The sequence below is a fragment of the Phacochoerus africanus genome, chromosome 6 (genome assembly GCF_016906955.1).
Source record: "Phacochoerus africanus isolate WHEZ1 chromosome 6, ROS_Pafr_v1, whole genome shotgun sequence".
NCBI classification, from domain to species: domain Eukaryota; kingdom Metazoa; phylum Chordata; class Mammalia; order Artiodactyla; family Suidae; genus Phacochoerus; species Phacochoerus africanus.
The window spans coordinates 51,041,409-51,065,897 of NC_062549.1; the positions used below are offsets into that span (position 1 = coordinate 51,041,409).

The window sequence follows — 24,489 nt, forward strand, 5'->3', positions numbered from 1 at the left end:
AATGTTTTCCGTTAAGCTTATTTTTTTCCTCTGTGGTATATGGAAGTTCCCATGCCAGACATTAAATCTGAGCCTCAGCTGGGGCAATGCTGGATCCTTAACCTACTGCATCACAGCAGGAACTCCCTGCATTAAGCCTTTAAAATGTTTCCATCTAGAAGTGATATCTTTTTCTCTCTCTCTAAATTTCTGTTTTTTACTCTAAATTTATATTTATCTTGGTGTAAAATTAATTTTCAACATACATTCACAGTCACAATGGTGAACATAAAGAAGAGTTAGCTCATTCATTCACAAATATTTATTATGTATCTAAGGAACTAAAGACCTGGATTCCAGCACTAATTCTGCTACTATTCAATTGTGTGTTCTTGGGTAAATCATTTCACATGTTCATTTCAAATGTAAATATTTACAGATGATTCCTACCCATCTTTATTAGTTATAATATCCTCAGTGTTAGGGATCTCATTCAGAACATATTTTTGGCCTCCAAGAAGCCTGAATCATATCTACACAGAAGAGACATGATGATGATTGTCTTTCTTTCTTTCTTTTTCCTTCTTTCCTTCTTTTTCTTTCTTTCTTTCTTCTTTCTTTCTTTCTTTCTTTCTTTCTTTCTTTCTTTTCTTCTTTCTTTCTTTCTTTCTTTTCTTTCTTTCTTTCTTTCTTTCTTTCTTTTTCTTTCTTTCTTTCCAGCCTCACCTGTGGCATATAGAAGTTCCCAGGCTAGGGACTGAATTAGAGCTACAGCTGCCAGCCACAACCACAGCCACAGCACCACTGGATCTGAGCGGCATCTATGACCTATGCCAAAGCTTGTGGCAATGCCAGATCCTTAACCCATTGAGCAAGGCCAGGAATCAAACCTGCATCCTCACAGAGACTGCATCGGATTCTTAACCTGCTGAGCCACAATAGAACTCCAATGATGATTGTTTTTCAATCCATGAATAAAAATTTCTTTTCTCAGAAGTCTTAACTCTGATATACACTGGGTAAATAGAACTGAAGGAGATAACTGGCAATTTTTCTAGAGGTCATTGCTGCCTATTCCTTACTTTTTCTATACTTTTCTATTGAGGAGAATAACATTAGAGAAATTGCTCCAATATTGCCCCTTCTTAGCCATGTCTGTTAGTATTACAGAACTTCATAGGAAGGTACCAATGGAGTGCCAGTTAGACAGTTAAATTTGTGTTCTGTCATACCCTGTTCTCCACCTGGTCAAGAACAGGAACCAGTGGATCTCATCTTTAGCATACTGAAAACACCAGTCACAAAAGACTTGGGAGAATCTTATTTCTTGCAATGAGGAAAGAAAAAAAATAAACACAGCTAAGAGGATAGGAAGAGGAATGAAACTTTCACACACTGTTGGTGTATGAAAGAGCAATCTGCTAGTATCTATCTAAATCTAAAACTGCATAGCTGTTGACAAAGCAATTTCACTTCTGGGAATCCATCACAAAGAAATTCTGGCATGAGAAAGCAAATATATATGTACAATGATGTCTGTTGCATCATACTTGAAATAGCAAAGAAATGAAACAAACTAGATGGACAAAAAAGGGATGATTAAATAAATTACAATATACCCAGCACAATGGGATACAATGTATGCTTTAAGAGATCTATATGCACTTATGTAGAAAATTCTTAATAGATGATATAAAAAAGACTGTAAACAATATGTAATGTAATCTTATAATCTGTTCTAAAAAATAAAGTAAACTATGTGTATTTATATTTGGTGGTTTAGATATAAACATATGCATGTATATAAAACTTCTTTCACATACAAAAACTTTGGAAGGGCATGCATCAAACTTATGAGTGTATACCTCTGGGCTTTGAGAAATGGGAACTGAAGTGTTTATTTACAAAATCTCTATTCTATTTCTAAAAAGTCACCTCATAGGATTGTTGTAAGAATTAAAGAAATTTAATACATGTAAAGTAATTATAGTGAGCACTGAATAAATTTTTTAATAAAAATTCTTTAAAAAAATACACACATGTGAGAGTTCCCTTCTGGCTTAGTGGGTTAAGGATCCCAAGTTTTTACTGCTGCAGCTCATGTTGCTGTTGTGGCATGTGTTCAGTCCTTGGCCCAGGAAATTCCATGTGCCATGGGTGAGGACAGAAATAAAAATAAAATAAAATAGAATAAAATAAAGTAAAATAAAAAACATAGATACTTCATTTTCAATTTAAAAAATAAGCATGATAAATAAAATACAACTAGGGCAGTGGTTATCTGGATCAAGGCCAGGGTGGATTTCAATCTCTGCAGGTTATGGGACAGCCTCAAGTCTGTCCCATAAACAATTGCTGGGGAAGGAGCAGTACTATAGAAAACAGGTTACTGGGATCAATCATGCCCCCTGGTGGTTGGTTGCTGCCTAGCCAGAATGTTGACAAAGCAAGGCAAAGAACACAGCCATCTTGGCCCAGATGTGCTTCCCACTCAGGGGAGAACTGCTGTAGCATCATAAGCTCTTTTACATCCATTACTTAACATCCTTAACCCTCAGATACTACTTATGCTGATGTCAAGTGGCATCAGCAACCCAGTAGCAGTACAGGTTAGCGTGTGTTTCTGCTCACTCTTCTGGATTTGCCTCCTGCTCATGTACAAACAGGGTCCCAGCCTTTAAGCTTCAGTTTGAGAATCACCTCCTTTATGTAACCTTTTCTCACTTTCACAGGTGATTAGACCCTAATGCATAAAGTGAGCTACTTTTTTTTGAGTATTTGTATGTGGATTTATTATTATATTACATATGTACACATTTTTTTTCAATCAACCAGCTTCATGGATGTGCAATGTGCTCCACATTTAGATGGGTCCCATGCTTGGTTTAATTCTATGCTTTTGTTCTCCCTTTTTTAAAAAAATATTTTTTTGGCTTTGCCCATGCCATGGGGAAGGTCCTGGTCCAGGGATCAAACTTGAGCCACAGCAGTGACGATGTGGAATCCTTAAGGGATTCCCTTAGGGGAACTCCCACTAAAGATTTTTTTACCAGGGGCCCAGTGCTTTCACGTCAGTGGGCCTCACAAGATACACAGCTGGTACTGTTTTCAATTAAACTCACAATTCTACATTGTATGTAATTATTATTATTCCAGATGAGGAAAACAAGGCTTTGAATGACTAAGGAGCTTTTTTCAGAGTCCCACAACTGGTATGTTGTAGACCTTGAACTCATTTATTGGCTGTAAGAATTTCCCATTGCATCAGGGTCACTGGAGGGCTTCCTAAAAAGTGTGATTCCTGAGAGCTACTAAAACTTAATTTTTAGAAGCGTGGTCTTGGAGTCTGCACCTTAAGTAACACTTTCACTGGCTTAGAGAACAGTCTGTATTCAATTCATCTCTAATATTAGAATCTAGCTCAGACAGTCATTCATAGCAGTTACCTAATAAACGTTATGCTAATTAAGTGAACATTACTCAGTTATAGATAGATCAAATATCACTTTTGGCTGAAGAACACCAGTGTTCTTTAATTAAAGTGGTTGGACATTTTACATGAGGAAAGCCTTATCAGCAGGTAGAATTGAGATATTTTTGCCCTTTGCATTGGTGCAATCTTTAAGACTTCAGGAGAACTACTCTGGACAATAAATCAGAATCATAAATATGCAGTGGTGTTAAATCATCAATCTCATAGTATTACTGAGAATTTGATTCTTTTTTTTTTTTTTTTTAATTTTACCACAGCACCTGCAGTATATGGAAGTTTCCAGGCTAGGGTACCTATTGGAGCTGTAGCTGCAGATCTATGCCACAGCCATGGCAACACCAGATCTGAGCCACATCTGTGACCTAAACCTACTGAGCAAGGAAGGCCAGGGATTGAACCCACACCCTCACAGAGACAACGTTGGGTCCTTAATTTTTTGAGCCACAGTGGAAACTCTGGGAATTTGATTCCTGAAAGTAGAGTTTTTTTTGGCTTTATTATTTTTGGGGGTGGGGGTGCACCCATGGCATATGGAGGTTCCCAGGCTAGGGGTCCAATTGGAGCTGTAGCCTACACCACAGCCATAGCAACGCAGGATCCAAGCTGCATCTGCAACCTACACCACAGCTCACAGCAACGTGGTATCCTTAACCCACTGATTGAGTCCAGGGATCAAACCCACATCCTCATGGATGCTAGTTGGCTTCATAACTGCTAAACCATGACGGGAACTCCTTGAAATCAGAATTTAACAAATCAAATACTATGAGACTTGGAGATAAAGAAGACAGAAAACATACCTAAAATATTCATGACCAGATGTAAGACTACATAGTCACTAAAAAATATTAGAAAAAGCTTTGACATGAAAAAAATGCTGATAATATATTAAAAATTAGTTCAATTATTTTATGGAGTGATTTTAATTCTTTTAAAACACAGAAAGCGTATAAAATACATCGAATCACGGAGAGATTAGGATTTTTTTTTGTCTTTTGTCTATTTAGGGCTGCACCTGCGACATCTGGAAGTTCTCAGGTTAGGGGTTGAATCACAGCTACAGCGGCTGGCCTACACACCACAGCCACAGCAACACCAGATCCGAGCCATGTCTGCGACCTACACTGAGCTCACAGCAAAGCCAGATCCTTAACGCACTGAGAAAGGCTAGGGATCGTACTCACGTTCTCATGGATACCAATCGGGTTAATTAACCACTGAGCCATCATGGGAACTCTGGATGACTGATTTTTTTTTGTCTTTTTTTTTGTTGTTGTTATTGTTGTTGTTGTTGTTGTTGCTATTTCTTGGGCCGCTCCCGCGGCACATGGAGGTTCCCAGGCTAGGGGTTGAATCGGAGCTGTAGCCACTGGCCTACGCCAGAGCCACAGCAACGTGGGATCAGAGCCGCGTCTGCAACCTACACCACAGCTCACGGCAACACCGGATCCTTAACCCACTGAGCAAGGGCAGGGACCGAACCCGCAACCTCATGGTTCCTAGTCGGATTCGTTAACCACTGCGCCACGACGGGAACTCCTGGATGACTGATTTTTTATATTACTTTATCTAATTTAAATGAGCTTCTTATTCTTTTTGATTAGAAATAAAAACAAAATCCTTTAACTTGCAAATTCTTTCTTCCCTTAGCTTAGAGTTCTCAGGAATCATTGACTATTTTCTCTCACTGGTCATAAATAAAGATATTGGGAGTTCCCATTGTGGCTCAAAGGGTTAAAAACCCAACATAGTCTCTGTGATAATGCAGGTTTAATCCCTGACCTTACTCAGTGGCTTAAGGGGCTGGCATTGCTCCAAGCTGAGGCATAGACCACACATGCAGCTTAGATCTGGTGCTGCCCTCGTTGTGGAGCAGGCCAGCAGCTGCAGCTCCTATTTGACCTCTAGTCCAGGAACTTCCATATGCCACAGGTATGACTATAAAATAATAAATAAATAAATAAACAAACAAACAAGCCAAATTCTGTTAAGTCTGCCTCTCAAATGCATCTAACCACTGTCCCCTCCTTCCTATCGCTAATGTCAACATTTCCAGTCTAAACTTTTAAAGTAGCTTCATCTGCGGTTTCTCTGCTGCACACCCCATTTCTTCAAGGCATCTTTCATAATACCAGCAGAATCATCTTCTGGAAACATATATCAGTTCATTCCCCCTCACTTTTCAAGGCAGTAAGAGCAGAAAACTAAACACAAACAAATGAAAAAGAAAAAATGGCACCTCTGAAGTGATATTTGGAGTGCCCTGATGTCACATCTTAGTGTATCTAGTTACTAGCTACAAAGACTTGGCTGCTTGAACCCTGCAAATGCTAGCACCCTTTCTGAAAAGCCTTCCTTGATGGACTGTTACTCATAGAGACTGAGGTCAGAGTCCTAAGTTGAGCCAGGCTTTTGTCTCTCATACCTCAGTCCATGCTCCTGCTCTTGGCCAGGCTCCAGCCACATATGAGATGACTTATCTCCAGATACAAAGTCTTTTTGTTTCTCATAATGCACATATTCCTTCAATCTGAGGCCCCCTTGAAATACTGACTCAAATTCTACTTTCTGTGCAAAAAAATTTTAAAAATAAGGAGTTATTTCATCCTCCAGTCTCCTTCAACTGAATGTTTAAGCCTCTAAGATAGCTGTTGTTTAATTCTGTCTTATTTTTTTTATTCTTTGGGGATACATGTCTGTTCTGTTAGATGTACACGCTTAGTGACACAGAATTATGTTATTCAGGTTTTGACTAACAAGTGATGAATTAACCAACTCATCCAGTTTACTGAGGACTTTCCTGGTTTTAGCACTGAAAAGACCAGATCCTGGGAAACTCTTTAGGGTAAACCAAGGTGTACAGCCCCCTAATGTACAGCACTGTGCAAAGAATGCAGAAGAGTTATAAAACATCACTGGGAGAGGCACGACTTTGATTAGCTGTTATACATGAATCTTCAAAGATTTCTTGGAGTTCCCATTATGGTGCAGTGGGTTAAGAATCCTATTGGTATCTATGAGGATGCAGGTTTGATCCCTGGCCTTGCTCGTGGGTTAAGGATCTGGCATTGCTATGAGCTGTGGTATAGGTTGCAGACACAGCTTGGATCCTGAGTTGCTCTGGCTGTGGCTGTAGCTGACAGCTGCAGCTCTGATTTGACTCCTAGCCTGGGAACTTCCATATCATGCAGGTGTGGTCCTAAAAAAAAAAAAAAGATTTCTTCACTGTGTGTTCCTTAACCTACAATTCTTGGTTGATATTAATGTGGAGTATTGAAGATTATATTTCCTTACTCATCTATATTGAGAAGATTTGATTATTTTAAAAGGTTAAAATAACCTTAAAATAAATTAGTATTTTGAATATTAAAAGATTATTTAAATCAGACGGCTAATCTCAAAAGACAGAAGAAGTTGAAATGCTGCTGGAAACTGTTGAGTAGGAGGGAAGAAAAATAAAACAATCTAAGCCTATATTACATAGTCTCAATTAAAATGCTATTGGATTCATTCCTTTGTTTCACGCCACTGTGTATAATTATAGTACACAAAACTTCCAGATCTGCCTGCTATTAAGCATTTAAAAATATCCATTCCAGATTTCCAAAACAAGTTTCGCATTTACAATAATTATATCACACACATGTGCAATGCTTAGATTATATTTATCATTCACCTTAAATTTAGACTATATATATTAGGTTTGACTTAATCATTTTCATAATGATGCCTTGGACATTTCCTAATAGAGCAGGAAGTAATCCTACTTGATAGAAATTCACAGGTGCTAGATAGACACTTGATTTTGCAATATGTTCTCAAAGAGAGATAAGAAAAATAGTTTCAGAACTATTGGACACCTGTCCTGCACAGGTACACCTTTTGTTATGGTAACACATCTCCAGACTCTGCAGAGCACACCTGGATGCTGCCAGGGCAGGCAAATCACATGACATGTTGGGACAAACCATGGATTGAGATTCAGAATACCTAGGATTTGGTGCAGTTGAACTCTCTGGCCTCTGACAAGGAGATAATGCTATCTGTGTAATTAGCTGTAGCAAAAAACTTCATAGAATAATTGTGAAAATGACTTTCAGGTCATAAAATGCATCCTACTGAGGCATTTTTTATCAGGGCTGCAGATCAGAATAAACTGGGTACCTTCCAAAATACAGGTGGGTCCCACTCCTGGGATAGGTATCAGAAATACATTTTTTTTTTTTTTGGCCAGTCTACAGTGTACAGAAGTTCCTGGGCAAGGACTCGAACCTGAGCCACAGAAGTAACCAGAACCACAGCAATAACAACATCAGATCTTTAACTCACTGAGCCACCAGGGAACTCCCAGGAATATATTTATTTTTTAAGGCCTTTTTGTAAACTACTGGGCCAGTGCAAGATTACATTAGCTTTCTAGAATGATGGATCTGAAATCAAATTCTTTCCAAATCTCTTAATAATGTCGTGACTTTGAAATTCACATTAATTCATTGAGCCTCAGTTTCTCTAACTTGAAAATGGGAGATATAAACATTTCTTTGCAGGGTTTTTGTGTAGAGATGTAGGTAAAACCTCTAGTGAGAGTAAATATCTTCGGGGGTCTGATAAGTAACCTAAATACCTGAAGATTATAAGATAAAAGGGAGTGTTGAAGACCGTGTCTAAATGGATGATGCAAGCCTTAACTAGACATATTTTTAAAAAGTACTCTAGGAGTTCCCATTGTGGCGCAGTGGTTAACGAATCCGACTAGGAACCATGAGGTTGAGGGTTCGGTCCCTGCCCTTGCTTAGTGGGTTAACGATCCGGCGTTGCCGTGAGCTGTGGTGTGGGTTGCAGAAGGGGCTCGGATCCAGCGTTGCTGTGGCTCTGGCGTAGGCAGGTGGCTACAGCTCTGATTCGACCCCTAGCCTGGGAACCTCCATATGCCGTGGGAGCGGCCCGAGAAATAGCAAAAAGACCAAAAAAAAAAAAAAAGTACTCTAAACACCGACCTGGTTACACAAAACATTATCTGCAGGCATGATCTGGTTTTTACCCCTAACACACTGGACAATAACTAACCAATAAATAAAATATAGTCTTAAATTGTCCGAAAGTATGTTTCTATATGTATGTATAAGATGCTGCTAAATACAGGATTGTATATTGATTCAACCAATTTTCATTGCCCAGGGAGTGTGAGTCCAGATAGAGATACTGAAGAACAAATTCAAAGAGTTTGTTGTGGGAGAGAGAGGGAGGGAGAGAGGAAGGGGGTGACGGTAGAGGAAGAAGATAAATTAAAACATGTTCATTACAATGCTACTAACAATACTAACACAAAACTACATTTCCAGATACAATTTTGCATTAACAATTCTACCCAGGGATTTGTGATAACCGATATATTTTTTTTCTTTTTTCTTTTCTTTTGTCTTTTTAGAGCTGTACCCGCGGTTTATGGAGGTTCCCAGGCTAGGGGTCTAATCGGAGCTGTAGCCACCAGCTTACACCAGAGCCACAGCAACGCCAGATCCAAGCTGCGTCTGTGACCTACACCACTGCTCGCAGCAACACTGGATCCTTCACCCACCAAGCGAGCCAGGGATTGAACCCGCAACCTCATGGTTCCTAGTCAGATTCGTTTCCACTGCGCCATGACAGGAACTCCATAACCAGTATTCTTAATACAGTTCTTAAATTTTTCTAATGATTAGAAATATTTGGAATTTTATGTAATATTTTTTGGAACAGAGTTTATATTTTGTTAAAAATTACTGGAGTAGAGTTGACTTACAATGTTGTGTTAGTTTCAGTGTACAGCAAAGTGAACCAGTTATACATATACATATATCCATTCTTTTTCAGATTCTTTTCCCATATAGAATATTGAGTAGATTTCCCTGTGCCATACAGTAGGTCCTTGTGACCTATCTATTTTATAAATAGTAGTGTGTATATGTTAATCCCAATCTCCTAGTTTATCCCTCTCCCCAAGGTTTTCCCTATTTTTTTTTTTTTTTGTCTTTTTGCCATTTCTTGGGCCGCTCCCGCGACATATGGAGGTTCCCAGGCCAGGGGTTCATCAGCTGTAGCCGCCGGTCTACGCCAGAGCCACAGCAACGCGGGATCCGAGCTGCATCTGCAACCTACACCACAGCTCACGGCAACGCCAGATCGTTAACCCACTGAGCAAGGGCAGGGATCGATCCCACAACCTCATGGTTCCTAGTCGGATTCCTTAACCACTGCGCCACGACGGGAATTCCGGTTTTCCCTTTTGTAACCACAAATTTTGTTTCCAAATCTTTGAGACTGTTCCTGTTTTGTAAGTTCTTTTGTATCAAAAAATATAGAGTATATTTTAACATGGTATTTGTTATGAAAGAAAAAGGCTTGATTAATTAAAGCTAAGCCTTCTTCCAGGTTTAAGATTCTATAATTAGGAAACAATAGTAAATCGCAGAATCATCACATAAGAGGTCCCACTGACCAAATAACTCAAAGACCTTCTTAGAGCTAGAGCATTTCTTAATATATTTGGGGAAATTTTTTTATCAAGTGAGACTGTCTCTCCACCTAAAATTACACAACCTGGCAGCTTTCCCATTCAGTTAAAATTGGACTGACCTCTAGAATCATCACAGGTCAGATTTTCTGAACTCATCTAAATCTGAGCAAAATAATTTTACAAGGCCTACTGCTAACATTTATTTCAAATCATGACTTCTCCACTTTTCAAATCTGTGACTTGGGCAAGTGACTGTACTTGTTTTAGTTTCCTCATCCTTAAAATGCTAAGAACTGACTAAAACTTATCAAAAGGGGTAAATGAGACAAAATTTGTAAAGCACTCAACAGAGCCCTGGCATATAGTAATAGCAATATTAAATAGTAATAGTAAATGTTGTCTAGCATTGTGATTGTCATTTCTATTGTCATACAACTAGGGTCACCTTGTCTTTCAGCTCAGGAGTCTTTAATGTCTCCATAATTGCCCAGCCAGACATTTTTGCAGGTGGCACCACTGCTTGCAAAGCCTCTCTCACAGACAGCCTTCGAGATTAGATATGAACTGTCTGACTTGGTCCAAAGCTCAATCATGTTCTACTTCACCTCAGCTGCTATGGGAGCAAACCTGGCCTTTTCTTTCGTTTCTTTTACACTTGGGGTTTCTATTTGAGACTTTTTTAAGGAAGGGTCTTGCAGATACTAACAACACATATACACACATACACACACACGAAAAATACTCTGATGTGATAAAGACCAACTTCCTGAGCTTGCCACTGAAGACTCCATAATCTGACTGGAATTTCCTTCTCTAGCCTCCCTTCCTCATTTTTCTCCCCCACCCTCTGTTTTGCACAGCCTGCTCCAACCAAAATTGATCAGTTATTAGTCCTGCAGGCAGCATCCGTCCCATCTACATGCTTCAACACCAGATACTCAGCTTTCTCCTGAATCTCTGAATTCCGCTCCATTCCAAAATTCCACTGCAGGCTTGGCAATAATGTCAGCCCTTCTAGGAAGGCTTTCCAGAATCCTTCTCAAGTAAAGTGTTTGAACTTTGGACTACATCAAAGCCAAGTTCACATCTGATCTTCAGCCTCAACTAGTTGTATATTGGTGGATTCTTTAAAAATGTCAGCATCTGTGCCTATAAATAAACCTTAGACTACAGTGCCGACAGGAAGATTGATTGCACAAGCAAGAAACATAGGCACTAACAACATGCTTCAAGTACATCAATGATGTCCTCCTGCCTTGAACTAGAATAATTTCTTCTACTTGCTTATTTATGGAAATGGTACAGAAACAACTGGATAGCAATGGGGAAACACAATTTGAGCTGGATGCCAAGTCTCATTCCTTACACCAAAATAAATTTTAGATGAACCCAGGTTTTAAATATAAAAAATGATATGTCAACAAGAACAAAAGAATGGAAGAAAACACAGGTGAATTTATTTATGAATTGGAGTAGAAAATGCCTTTCTAAGTAGGACACAATAATTAGAAGATTATATAGTGAAAATATTGATGATGATAGTTAATTAAAATTTTTCAATGTTCCTATAGTAAAAACCCCCAAACTATAAAAATTAAATTATCAACTATAATTTAAATTATATCAAACTGAGAAAATAATTTTAACTTTCTTAATTTACAAAGAGCCCTTATATATCAACAAAAAATATTAAATACTCCAATAAAAAAAAAAGACAGTAGTTCCCATCATAGTGCAGCGGGAACGAATCTGAATAGGAACCATGAAGTTGAGGGTTCTATCCCTGACCTCGCTCAGTGCAATAAGGAGCCAGTGTTGCCATGAGCTGTGGTGTAGTTCTCAGATGAGGCTTGGATCTGATGTTGCTGTGGTTGTGGGGTAGGCTGGCAGCTGTAGCTCTAATTGGATCCCTAGCCTGGGAACCTCCATATGCTGTGGGTGTGGTCCTAAAAAGCAAAAAAAAAAAAAAATACAAATTAGGAGTTCCCACTGGGCACAACAGGATTGGTGTTGTCTCTGCAGTGCTGGGAAACATGTTTGATTCCTGGCCAAGCATAGTGGGTTAAGGATATGGCATTGCTGTGGCTGTGGCATAGGCCAGCAGCTGCAGGTCAGAGTTGACCCCTAGTCTGGGAACTTCCTTGTACTGCAGGTGTGGCCCTAAAAACAAAAAAATAAATAAAAAGTTTATTCCTTTGACTCACCACTCCCATTGCTAGAAATTTAGCTTGGAAATAAATTCAAGATCTACGCAGGAACAAGCTAGTTACAAAACTTTTTCTGATGGAAAAAAAAGTTAATTATTTGTTAATAGATGCCTGATAAATTGAGCCATGATACATACCAAACACAGACTTCTGTGCAGTTGTTTATAAAGTATGACATTGATGAGGATATTTCTAAGGTATATTAAGTGGGGAAAAAACTGATCCATTTGTACATATTTGAAATGGGGGGTGGGGAGGTTGAGTGTGTATCAATATACATACACAAAGTATATGTAGATTTTTCTAGAAAAATACCTAAGAAACTGAAGTTACTTTCAAGGAGAGGAACTGAGTGGGGAAGGAGGGGACATGTAGAATAGAGGGACATTTTTATGTCATGCTTTTCCCAACCAGCCTAGGGCCTGGGTCTTTTGTATATTACATTTACATTGTAAATACCTGGTAAATATTTCATGTACTATGGCCATTTAGTCCTAGCTTGTCAGCTAGGACAACTAGAGAGGCCCGAAGTTTTGAGCACTGAATATAATGTATTAACTGGGTTAATAAATACAATTTACTCTTGTGTCGAAGTTCAAATTTTTTTTTTTTTTTTTAGGGCCCCACCTGTGGCATACAGAAGTTCCCAGGCTAGGCGCTGAATCAGAGCTAAAGCTGCAGGCCTATGACACAGCCACAGCAATGCAGGATCCAAGCTATGTCTGCAACCTACACCACAGCCCACGGCAACGCCAGATCCTTAACCCACTGAGCGAGGCCAGGGATGGAATCTGCATCCTCAGGGGTACTCGTTGGATTATTTCCGCTGAGCCACAATGGGAACTCCCAAGTTCAAACATTTTTTTAGAGAGAAGGGCTTGAAAGATTGGAACCACTGGTGATAGAAAGGGATAAAAATAAAACATGTATAGCAATGACAGGCTTTCCTTATGCTGTTGCAAGGGAAACCCAGAAAGGGGAGATGAGACCTTAAGAACAATTTGTGTTATTGCAACCCCACCCTGACAAGTGATTTGAAAATGTCGCATAGTATCTATCTTCAGTACCAGCAGCTGGGAACTTTTTAAGCATCAGCAGTTCTTATTATTTTTTAGAATGAAAACTGAAAGCACTGCTTTACATAGAGGCCATCGCCATCTGCATAATCATGTTCATAAATAAATGAAATCTAACATTTTCTAACATTTTCTATTTTCTAACAGTGAAAATGTGGTTCTATGAGCTTATCACTTGCTCAGGTTTGAAGGTAATCAAACTCAGAAACAATAGAAAAGGTCTTAAGGAGTTCCCACTGTGGCAGCATGTGTTAAGAGTCCAACTGCAGCAGCTCAGGTCTCTGCAGAGGTGCAGGTTTGATGCCCAGCCCAACGCAATGGGTCAAAGGATCCAGCATTGCTGCAGCTGTGGCTCAGATTCAGTCCCTGACCTGGGAACTTCCATATGCCGTGGGTACACCCATAAAAAAAAAAAAAAGAAAAGGTCTCAAGCCCAGTGCCAGCCTAATACCCCTACATTACATTAGGGGTTGTTGGCACAATTCCACTGGGGAGGGGCAAGGCCTCTCCACTTACATCACTTACGTCATGTACGTAAGGAAGGTGCTCAGAGGCTCCAGGGAATGATTCCGGAAATACTCAAATTCTCTGCATAGCTTTTTCCTCATCTCTGTGTCAATAATGGAAACAGTAAGAGGATTTGGTTGATTAGCCAAGAAGTTGCCATAATCAGTGGTCTGGAGATGAATTTTCAGATCTGAAATTAAATGAAACACCAAATCAGGTGAAATTTTGAACATTCAAGAATTTATGCTAACTTATGATAATTGCATCCCATTATTATTATCTTATTAGACCTTAACATAAGGGCTACATATGATTTAGACTTGAATGTTAATCTTTAAACAATTCAGTTTTCATATAGATATTCTAGTAAAACATAAAAATTTTCAATACCTAAAAACCCTGCTATTATTTAGCATAGCTGAAAAGAACGTTAACAACCAACCAGTCCAGAGATTGAGAATTGGTTTTACCTGAGCCAGCTTCAGTCGTTTGGAAAACTGGCTTGCTAAGAAAACTGTTAAAGAAGGATACTAAGGCTCAATCCCAGCTTGATTGGAAAAAAAATTATTACTGATATTTGCTATGGGCATGGGAGGTGAAATAGGCAGCCATCAAAATCCTTTGATTAAAGATGAAGAAACTGAGTTTCAATGGGGCTAATTGGGAGTTACATAATAGTAGAGATGACGCTATGAAAGGTCTCCTTACTCTTAAATTCCAACATCATTTCCATGGGACCATGCTAGGCATCTTTTTTTTTTTTTAATATATTTTATTTTAAAAAATATAGTTGATTTACAACATTATGTTAATTTTTGGTGTACAGTAATTTAGCTTTATATATATGTGTGTGTACATATGTGTGTTCTAAGAATATATATATATATATATATATATATATTCATTTTCAGGTTGTTTTCCATTATAGTTTATTACAAGATATTGAATACAGTTCCCTGTGCAATACAGTAGAATCTTGTTGTTGCCAGCCATCCTTTGAATGGCATTATTTTGGGTTACCAGATAATTTAATTCATTTCCAACTTCACTTATTGTCATTTCATCTTGAACAAACCATTTGTTTTCTTCGCACCCAGTTTTGTGAATACTGATTCGATCCCACTCTTAGAAATGTCCCCTTTTCAGATCACTCATTATAATGTACCCTTCAACTTTATTTATTTATTTTTATTTTTTTGTCTTTTGTCCTTTTTAGTGCCACACCCACGGCATATGGAGGTTTCCAGGCTAGGAGTCTAACCGGAGCTGTAGCCGATGGCCTACACCACAGCCACAGCCATGCCAGATCTGAGCTGAGTCTGCAACCTACACCATAGCTCACAGCAATGCCAGATCCTTAACTCACTGAGCAAGGCCAGGAATTGAACCCGCAACCTCAACGCCAGATCCTTAACTCACTGAGCAAGGCCAGGAATTGAACCCGCAACCTCATGGTTCCTAGTCAGATTCGTTTCCACTGCACCATGATGGAAACTCCCTCCTTCAACTTTAAAATAACAGTTACTAGTGATTGAGTGCTTATTGTGTATCAGGTCGTATATCAGGAGTATATTATCTCATTTAACACTCATGGCAGCCATAAGAGTTAAGAATGATTTTTACCCTCTTTTATAGATAAGAACCCTGAAACTCAAAGAGGTTAATGACTTGCTCAAATTCCCATTGATAAATGGAGTGAAAGCCAACCAGTATTAGAAACCTGCATTTTATTTCCAGTGAATTAAATTACATTATCAATTGTCTTATAAAGCCTTAATTCTGTCTGGCAGAATTTTCCAATCTCATTCATCTGGATTTAAAAGTACTTGATTAGCAGAAGTTCCCTGGTGGCTCAGTGGGTTAAGAATCTGGTATTGTCGTTCCTGGGTTGCTGTTGTGGCATGAGTTCAGTCTCTGGCCCTGAAACTTCTGCATGCCATGGGTGCAGCCAAAAAAAACCTCACAAACAAACAAGAAAATACTTGGGTAATACTTGTAGCACAGCATTAGTCTTAATATGTTAACTCCAAAAAGGCAGTTCTGCTTTCTTAGTTATAGCTCTTATCTTTTGGTTCCTTGTATAGTACCTAACACATAAATGTTCTTAAATATCTGAATATTGAAAATGTCTTTGGCACCATCTACACACAACTGCTGCCAATATGGTATCCTAGAGCTTATTACATTTTTCTTTCAAACATTCATTAGCATCTATTATGTGCTCTTAACCACAGGAGACCCAAAGATGGATGAGATATATTCCTCTTCCTCAAAGAAACACAATTTGGTGGGGGTGGAGCCACAATAAACATGTTTCAAACAAGTAAGTTCAGTGATAAAGATAACCTTGATTAATGGAAACGTAGAAAATGAGAGGAAGATTCACAGGGATGAGAGCAAAAAAGCCTAGGAAAGTTTCCAGAAGAAGGTTCAGCCAGAGGTGGGCAGTAAAGTGCTGCGGAAGGGCACAAGAAAGGCACTCCATGAATTAGCCCAGGTATGGTAGGCGCAAGAACAGTTCAGAGTTGTTCAAGCATTGAGTGGGAGAGAGGAGAAATGAAGCCAAGAGAGGGAAGCAGGGGTTGTCCCTAGGAAGGCATGGTGTGACCACCTTCATCCTAAGGATAACAGGGAGCCCATATGGGCTCTGAACTGGTTGCTCTGGTAGCTAGGGGGGAGGGAGGACTTGCAGTTACGCACTCAAGTGGTTCTTGAGTCTTTGAGCTTCAGGAGACGGGCATCCTTTCTCAGTGTCTGGAGTAGATCATGCATCAGAGATGCTCTTCATCTGACTGCAGAATTTATTTGCCCAATTACCTATTTAATTAATTTAATTTAAAAAAAAAACCCTGTAACTCTTTTGCCATGTCATTTGGCTTTTATTTTGATAGTTCAGATTTTTATGCAATTTGACAGTTTGCATTCTCAGCACTGAGGAATATTTGCCAACAGAAGTGACACAAAACGGTATTGCTTCCAAAAACCATGATATTTTGCTCATATGACATATGTTTCCTTTAAGCAAAATAACTTCCAAACCTTTCAGTTCCAGTGAGAATCTGAAATTAAATGTCTCAAGTAAGGAAACCTGTAATACTGTGGTTGGTGGAGAGACAGTTGGGATAGAAGGAGCTCTGTGTCCCCGGCCCCAAGATGATCCAAGTAACATGTACATTCTGTTTTTAACAAAATCTTAGGACCTGAAATATTTGCTCTGAGATAATATCATTATCACTCAATAATGACAAGAATGCTTATAGCTTTCTAGCTTTAAAAATGGAATCAAATTTTTTTTTCCTTGCATTTCCCCAAGTGCTTATCTAAATAAGTAGGCAATGAATTGATGGTTGTGGTCAAATACATTTGGAATAAACAGGCTTCTTAACGGTAGGAACTGAAAGCCTTGAATACATTAATTGGAATGATTTCTTTGCAAAGAGTTTGGTACAGAACCTCCCAAGCTACTAGAAAACAATGGAGCCACCCACAGAGAACACTTTGGAAAATTGCACTCTTTTTTTATCCAGAGTGGTGTGGCAAGTGGCATTTTTTTTTCTCTTTTTATTCAAGAGGAACTGTGAGATCACTACCAACTAAATCAATTTTATAGCTCCCAAACACAATAGCATAAAGGGAATAGATTCTGCTATTATAACAAGGATCAGAGGACATCACCCAGAGTAGCATATATGCACATGTGTCTGCATGTTTGTCCACAGGGTCATAATGTAAAAATGTCTCTTCTGTGGGCTTCAGTCACTGGGTTCAGAGAATCATCCTAGATCCCTTTGCCATGAAGATAGGACAACTATCTGGTCATTATCTCCTCACTATTAATTTGTTGGGCAGACAATTTTTTTTCTCTGTGCCACTTCCTGTTGGGACTTTATAAAAATGAATGTCCAAACCTTTCTCACCTCACTCAGGTAGGTAATGGCAGGGAAGCACCTTCAGAGGTACCTGTGAAGAGTGCTATCTTCAAGCAGACCCCCTCCCCCACCCCCACCCCCCCTTCTTCCCCATCCTCTGCTGGTGCTGAATGTGGGGAAGTTATCTGGCATTTCTGAACTCACTTTCATCTACAAAATGGATATAGAAGCTAAGCTTTCCAGTTGTTGCAGGGAATTTTTTTAAGTTTTATTTTTTATTTTTGGTTGTGTCCACCATTGTAGAAGTTCCCAGGCCAGGGATCAAACCCAAGCCACAGCAATGACAACATGAGATCCTTAGCCTGCTACTACCAGGGAAATCCTATTGTGGGGTTAAAAGATGATGTAGATAAAGAGTCTTGCTTTTGTTTTTTTCTCACTTGAACCCATCTATTTCCAAAGTAATTTGACTCATTTGGCTAAAACTTTAATTTTTATTCTCTAAACCAGGATTTTCCTGAATAATGTAATGGAATCTGCCACAATATCTTTTTTTTTTTCTTTTTAGGGCCACACCCACAGCATATGGAAGTTCCCAGGCTAGGGGTTGAATTAGAGTTACAGCTGCTGGCCTACACCACAGCCACAGCAATGCCAGATCTGAGCCGTGTCTGAGACCTCCACCACAGCTCATCACAACGGTGGATCCTTAACCCACTGAGTGAGGTCAGGGATCAAACCTGAATCCTCATGGATCATAGTAGGGTTTGTTACTGTTGAGCCATGATGGGAACTCCTAATTATTTATATTTTAATAAACCTATCAGTAACTATAAAACCAGACTCTTCTTGCTCCATTTTTGCTAAGGTGCTGCCATTCTCATGGTAATAAAACCTCAGTCCTCTTTGGTGCTTTATTAACTTCAAATCCCCTTCATTGTTCCTTAATATCTTACCAGATTTCCATGCCTTATATCCCCAGTTTAGAATGACCATCTGAAGCCTAGATCACTATGACAATCTTTCTTAATAGATTCTGCCAAACCCTGCATGTCCTTCATCTTTGCTTAAGAAATACTTTGATCTTAGTTCCTGCTGCAGCACAGCAGAATTGGCAGCCTCTTGGGAGCCCTGGACGCAGGTTTGATCCTCGCCTGGCATAATGGATTAAGGATTCCAAGTTGTCTCAACTGTGGCTTAGATTGCAACTGCAGCTCAGGCTGATCCCTGGCCCGGGAACACCATATGTCTAGCTGTGGCCAAAAAGGAAAAAAAAAAATTGATCTTATAATGATCCTATAAGTAGCTTGGAGCTACTGAGTTTTAGGGAGATTGAAAACAACTTTCATAATACTCATAGAGTGTTTTATCACTAACATGATTTTAATATACATTATCTCTTAACCTTAACAATAACCCCCATTTCACAGATGAAGAAACTGAGGCTCAAAGAAATAACTTGTTTGTGTGTTCTATACTTACAAGTGTTTGACTGAAGATTCAGACGTGTCTCTTTCCTCATTCAATATTTTGAAGCTTTATAATTAGATAACGTCTTTCAAAAATTTTCCCAGCCTAAAGTCCTGCCTTATCTCCAGGTATGATAGTAAAGCCAAACTGCTTTACTCTTCACCTGCATGCTTTTGTTTTCATCTGTAGTTTGCTAATTCTCCCCAAGAACCTAGAATGTCTTTTTATCTCAACTTCCCTCCCAACACCTACCACTTTCATCTCATCAGCATTTTCCTAACCTGCTGTCCTCAAGATGTGATTCACTTTCAAATATATTTCCCATTTATAGGTTCAAACTCTTCTTATATTTTTCAATTGTTTTTAATTACTTATAGAATGAGTATTTCCAAAGCAAACCAGGGCTAATTGGAGGTGAATAAGATCAATTACTTAGAATCATATACCAAACACTATTAACCATAACCAGGAAATGTGAAGGATTATTTTAGGAATTAAAAAGTCCAGCAGAAGAGGGCAAATTAATTCTTGTTGTATATACACTGCCCTTCTGGGGGTGTTCTTATAACTGCCCAGGAATTCTTATGATTTACAGTTTACAAAACATTTTCAGAAATTTTGAATTCCCTGGGTATCCAGGAGTCAGGCAAGGGAGATACCATCTAAATATCAGATAAGAAAGCACCATGGCTAAAAGTTAAGCAGCTGGCTTGACCTCCCTAAGCAAAAAAGTAGAAGAACAAGGACTTAAACAAGCAGACATTTCTAATGTGTATTTTCAGATTCTTATTATGTGCAAAACATGGCCTTAGGCTAGGGAAGCTAGGAGACAAAAAAGAATAAGGTGTGGTTCCTACCTTAAAAAAAAAGGCTTAAAAATTTCAGCTTTATTGAAGTATAAATGACAAATAAAATTGTAAGATATTTAAAGTGTACATGGTGGTGATTTGGTTTACGTTTCCATTGTGAAAGAATTCTCCCATCTAGTTAATTAACACCTCCATTACTAGACAGAGTTTTAGTTTCTGCTCTTGAGACATTTACAGTTAGGAGGGGATAGATTCATTTATTCATTGAGGAGTTAAGCCCTTAACTGTGATAATTCAGGGGTAAGATAGAGAAATGAGACAAATGTCCTGCCCCAGGATGACATACTTATGCAAATGTCACAGATACTGCACAGAATTAGGTCCACTGCAAGGTATAGTAGAGCACAAAATTGAGATTTATCAATTCTATCACAGAAGGGATATACTAGAAAAGGGTTTATAGAGAAAGTGATTCTGCAGTGGAGGCTCTAGAGAGGAATGAAGTGCTCTCCAGGCAAGCAGGACAGAGAATGGCATTTGTGGTTGAAAATAACTATAGAAAAGGTAGAAAAGTTCTGAGGAAATGCTTACCAGGTAGAGATGGGACAGACTGCTCCAGCCTTTTAAACTAAGCGATGTTTATCCTGCCTGATAAAGCCATGGAAGTATTAATGAACAGAAAATTGACAGTACTGTATGTACGATTTTTATGTGTTTTTTTGGTTTTGTTTTGTTTTTCCTTTTTTGGCTGCCCCACAGCATATGGAATTCCCTGGCCAAGGATCAGATCCCAGCTTCAGCTTCCACCTGAAGCACAGCTGCAGCAATACTGGATCCTTTGACTCATTGTGCTGGGCTGGGGATCGAACCTGCACCCTGGTGCTGCAGAGATCCAATTGTGCCGCAGGGGAACAATTGTCATATTTAAGACAAGGTAGAGAAAGTAACTGCTATTATTAGAGGTACAAATAATGTCTAAGGGAGCTTGAAGAAAGCACTTTGAAATAAGTCTTCATTCTAAGTGAAGTGTTTAATTTAAAAAGTAAGTAGTAGGTGGAAGTTCCTGTCATGGCTCAATGGTAACAAACCGACTAGTTTCCATGAAGATGTGGGTTTGATCCCTGGCCTCGCTCAGCAGGTTAAGGATCGGGCATTGCCATGAGTGAGTATAGGTTGAAGACATGATTCAGATCCTGCGTTGCTGTGGCTGTGGTACAGGCTGGCAGCTGCAGCTCCTATTCAGCCTCTAGTCTGAGAACTTCCATATGCCACAGATGCAGCCCTAAAAAGACAAAAAAAAAAAAAAGTAGTAGGTACAAATACAGGTAAACAGTAAAAGTTTTCCTACTTATCACCTACCTGTCCACCACCCCTGCCATTCCTTACTATCCCCAGTAACTACTATTTTTAGTTTCATTTGTATCCTTTCACAGTTTCTTTGTATCTGGACAATCCTATAGAAAATATATTTTAGGAGTTCCCATTGTGGCGCAACAGAAACAAATCCAACTAGTAAACATGAGGTTGCAGATTTGATCCCTGGCCTCCCTCAGTGGGTTAAGGATCCAGGCATTGCCATGAGCTGTGGTGTAGGTCACAGACACGGCTCAGATCTGACATTGCTGTGACTGTGGCATAGAACAGTGGCTACAACTCTGATTCGACCTCTTGCCTGGGGGGCACATTTGGATCCTCTGATTGGTTTCAGGTGAGGAAGCCTTATTTGCATGGGAAAAAGGTTATAGGGAGATGCTCTGAAGGGCATTCCTCTGATATCTTCATGTGTCTTCATTGTTTGATTGCAAGCCTCCTGTTTTTGTTAACAATAAATGGCCTGTTTTGAATTACCAGGATCAGAGTCGCTATCTTTTTGTCTTATTTATTTATTTATTTTGTCTTTTGTCCTTTTTTAGGGCCACACCCAGGATAGGGGTCTAATCAGAGCCATTGCTGCTGTCCTACTCCAGAGCCACAGCAACACCAGACCCAAGCCGCATCTGCTACCTACACCACAGCCCAAGGCAATGCTGTACCCTTAACCCACTGAGTGAGGCCAGGGATCGAACCCCCAAACTCATGGTTCCTAGTTGAATTCGTCTCCGCTGTGCGACGACAAGAACTCCAGAGTCCCTATCTTATCCTACCTAACACATACATTTGGAATTTTGAGGTCCAACTACTCTCCTTTATGGTTTCTTATTTTTCCAATGTTTTTATTCTCTAGAGTGGGGGTCATTTTAAGTCAAGGACTGTCTTTTTCATCTTTACTTCCTTCACTCTATCTAGAAAGTGCTTAATACACGAATTAATTCCCACTTGCAGGCACAGGTAGAAAGGAATGAAGGTCATGTCACTTGGAAAATATGTAACTGTGAGGTATAATCAGCTCATCTCATCCTAGTCACAGAAATGATGGCAGAGAAGATGAGGTAAAGGTGCTCTCAACACACCCTGAAAGCCAGGGAACATTTGCACCACATATCTTAGAAAAGGCTATTTCTTACTAAATTCTAGATCTCTAAAGTATTATCTTTACTACTTTTTTTTTTTTCTTTTTAGGGCCATTCTTGCTGCACATTGAGGTTCCCAGGCTAAGGTTCAAATTGGAGCTGCAGCTGTCGGCCTACACCACAGCCACAGCAACACAGGATCCAAGCTGTGTCTTCATCTACACCACAGCTCACTCATGGCAACGCTAGATCCTTAACTCACTGAGCCAGGCCAGGGATCAAACCTGCATCTTCATGGATACCAGTCAGGTTTGTAACCTGATGAGCCACAATGGGAACACCCTACTTTTTCTTTTTTGAAGAGGAAAGAATATTCATTCACAGCAGTCTTGTTTGTAATTTTAAAAAGACTGATGAAAATAACAATATTGCCAAGAAAAGACATGGAGGAACCTCAAATGCATGTTACTAAGTGAAAGAAGCCACCTGAAAAGGCTATATACTGTATGACTCCAACTATGTGACATTCTGGAAAAGGCAAAACTATGGAAGCAGCAAAAAGATCAGTGGTTGCCAGGGGCAGGGGCCAGGGGGAGAGAGAATCCTCAGAGAACAGAGGATTTTTAGGTGAGTGAAAATACTCTGTGTGATATAATAGTGGTGGATACATGTTATATATATTTGTCCAAACCCAAGATTATACCATACCAAGAGTGACTGAGCTGTAAACTATGGACTCTGGGTCACTATGATGTATCTGTGAAGGCTCACTAATTGTAGCAATGTACCACTCTGGTGGGGGATGTTGCTAAAAATAGGGGGAGACTATGCATGCATGGAGCAGGGGTTAAATAGGAATCTCTGTACTTTCTTCTTAATTTTGTTGTGAACATACAACTGCTAAAAAAAAAAAAAAAAAAAAAAGCTTTAGGAGTTCCCACTGTGGTGCAGCAGGTTAAGGGTCTGGCAATGTCTCTGAGGCAGTGCAGGTTTGACCCCTAGCCTGGGAACTTCCATTTGCCACAGGTGCAGCCGAAAAAGAAAAAAAAAATTGAAAAAAAAATTTTAGGAGTTCCCCTTGTGGCTCAGCAGAAATGAATCCGACTAGTATCCATGGGGATGAGGGTTTTGATCCCTGGCCTCCCACTCAGTGAGTTAACCATCCAGTGTTGCTGTGAGCCATGGTGTAGGTAGATGAGGCTTGGATCCCAAGTTGCTGTAGCTGTGGTGTGGGTGGGCTGGCAGTTGTAGCTCTGATTCAACCCCTAGCCTGGGAACGTCCATGTGCCACAGATGCAGCCCTAAAAAGCAACAAAAAACAAACAAACAAAAAAAACAACAAAAACAAAATAAAACAAAAAACAGAAAAACCCCACATTACTCAAAACAAAACCAGTATTCTTCTAAAGACTATTTTATACCCCGTAACATTATTATTTGGTTCTAGTCACTTTTAAAGCACTTTCTAAAGAAAATTTTTTGAAGCTGACTAATCAATTAACTGTTTATTAAATTTTTAAAAAGTTTATTTTATTAAAATATAGTTGATATACAATGTGTTAATTTCTTCTGTATAGCAAAGTGATTCTGTTACACAAAAATATAATTTTTTTTCATATTCTTTTCCATTATGGCTTATCACAGGATATTGAATACAGTTCCCTGTTCTATACTGTAGGATCTTGTACTTTATCCATTCTCTATATAAAATTGTTTGTAGCTGCTAATCCCAAACTCCCAATCTGTCCCACTGCCACCACCCCTCCCCCTTGGCAACCACAAGTCTTTAAAGAACTTTTATTTAAAGTCACTTTTCAAGAATTTTCCATATGAATATAGCCTCCAAGCAATCCAGTGATGTAGGCCATGTGAAATGACTTCCTCTCCTGTCTGTGGGAAGGACTGAGTCACAGAGGTTCCTAGTGACTAGTTCAGGTCATTGTTAGTCAGGGTCAGGACCAGATGAATATTTCTGACCACACTCACACAATCATAAGTATTAGGCCTTTTCAAAGCTTTTTTTTTTCTTCAATCTTCATATTTCTCTCTTCCAAATTTACCTGAAACCTTATGTATTTCTAGGAGGTAGTGCTAAAACAATTTGTTGATATTAGTATACTTTTCTTTTAAAGA

General features: G+C 39.2%; 1 protein-coding gene across 1 annotated transcript in view; it reads right to left on the bottom strand.

The window, feature by feature from the left end:
* Window positions 1–24,489, bottom strand: part of ATP6V0D2 (ATPase H+ transporting V0 subunit d2) — a 55,823-nt gene that overhangs the window by 27,521 nt on the left and 3,813 nt on the right. Inside the window, exon 2 of the mRNA XM_047782945.1 lies at window positions 13,777–13,948. Within this exon, the coding sequence (XP_047638901.1) occupies window positions 13,777–13,948 (172 nt within the window). The remainder of the gene's footprint in view (window positions 1–13,776; window positions 13,949–24,489) is intronic.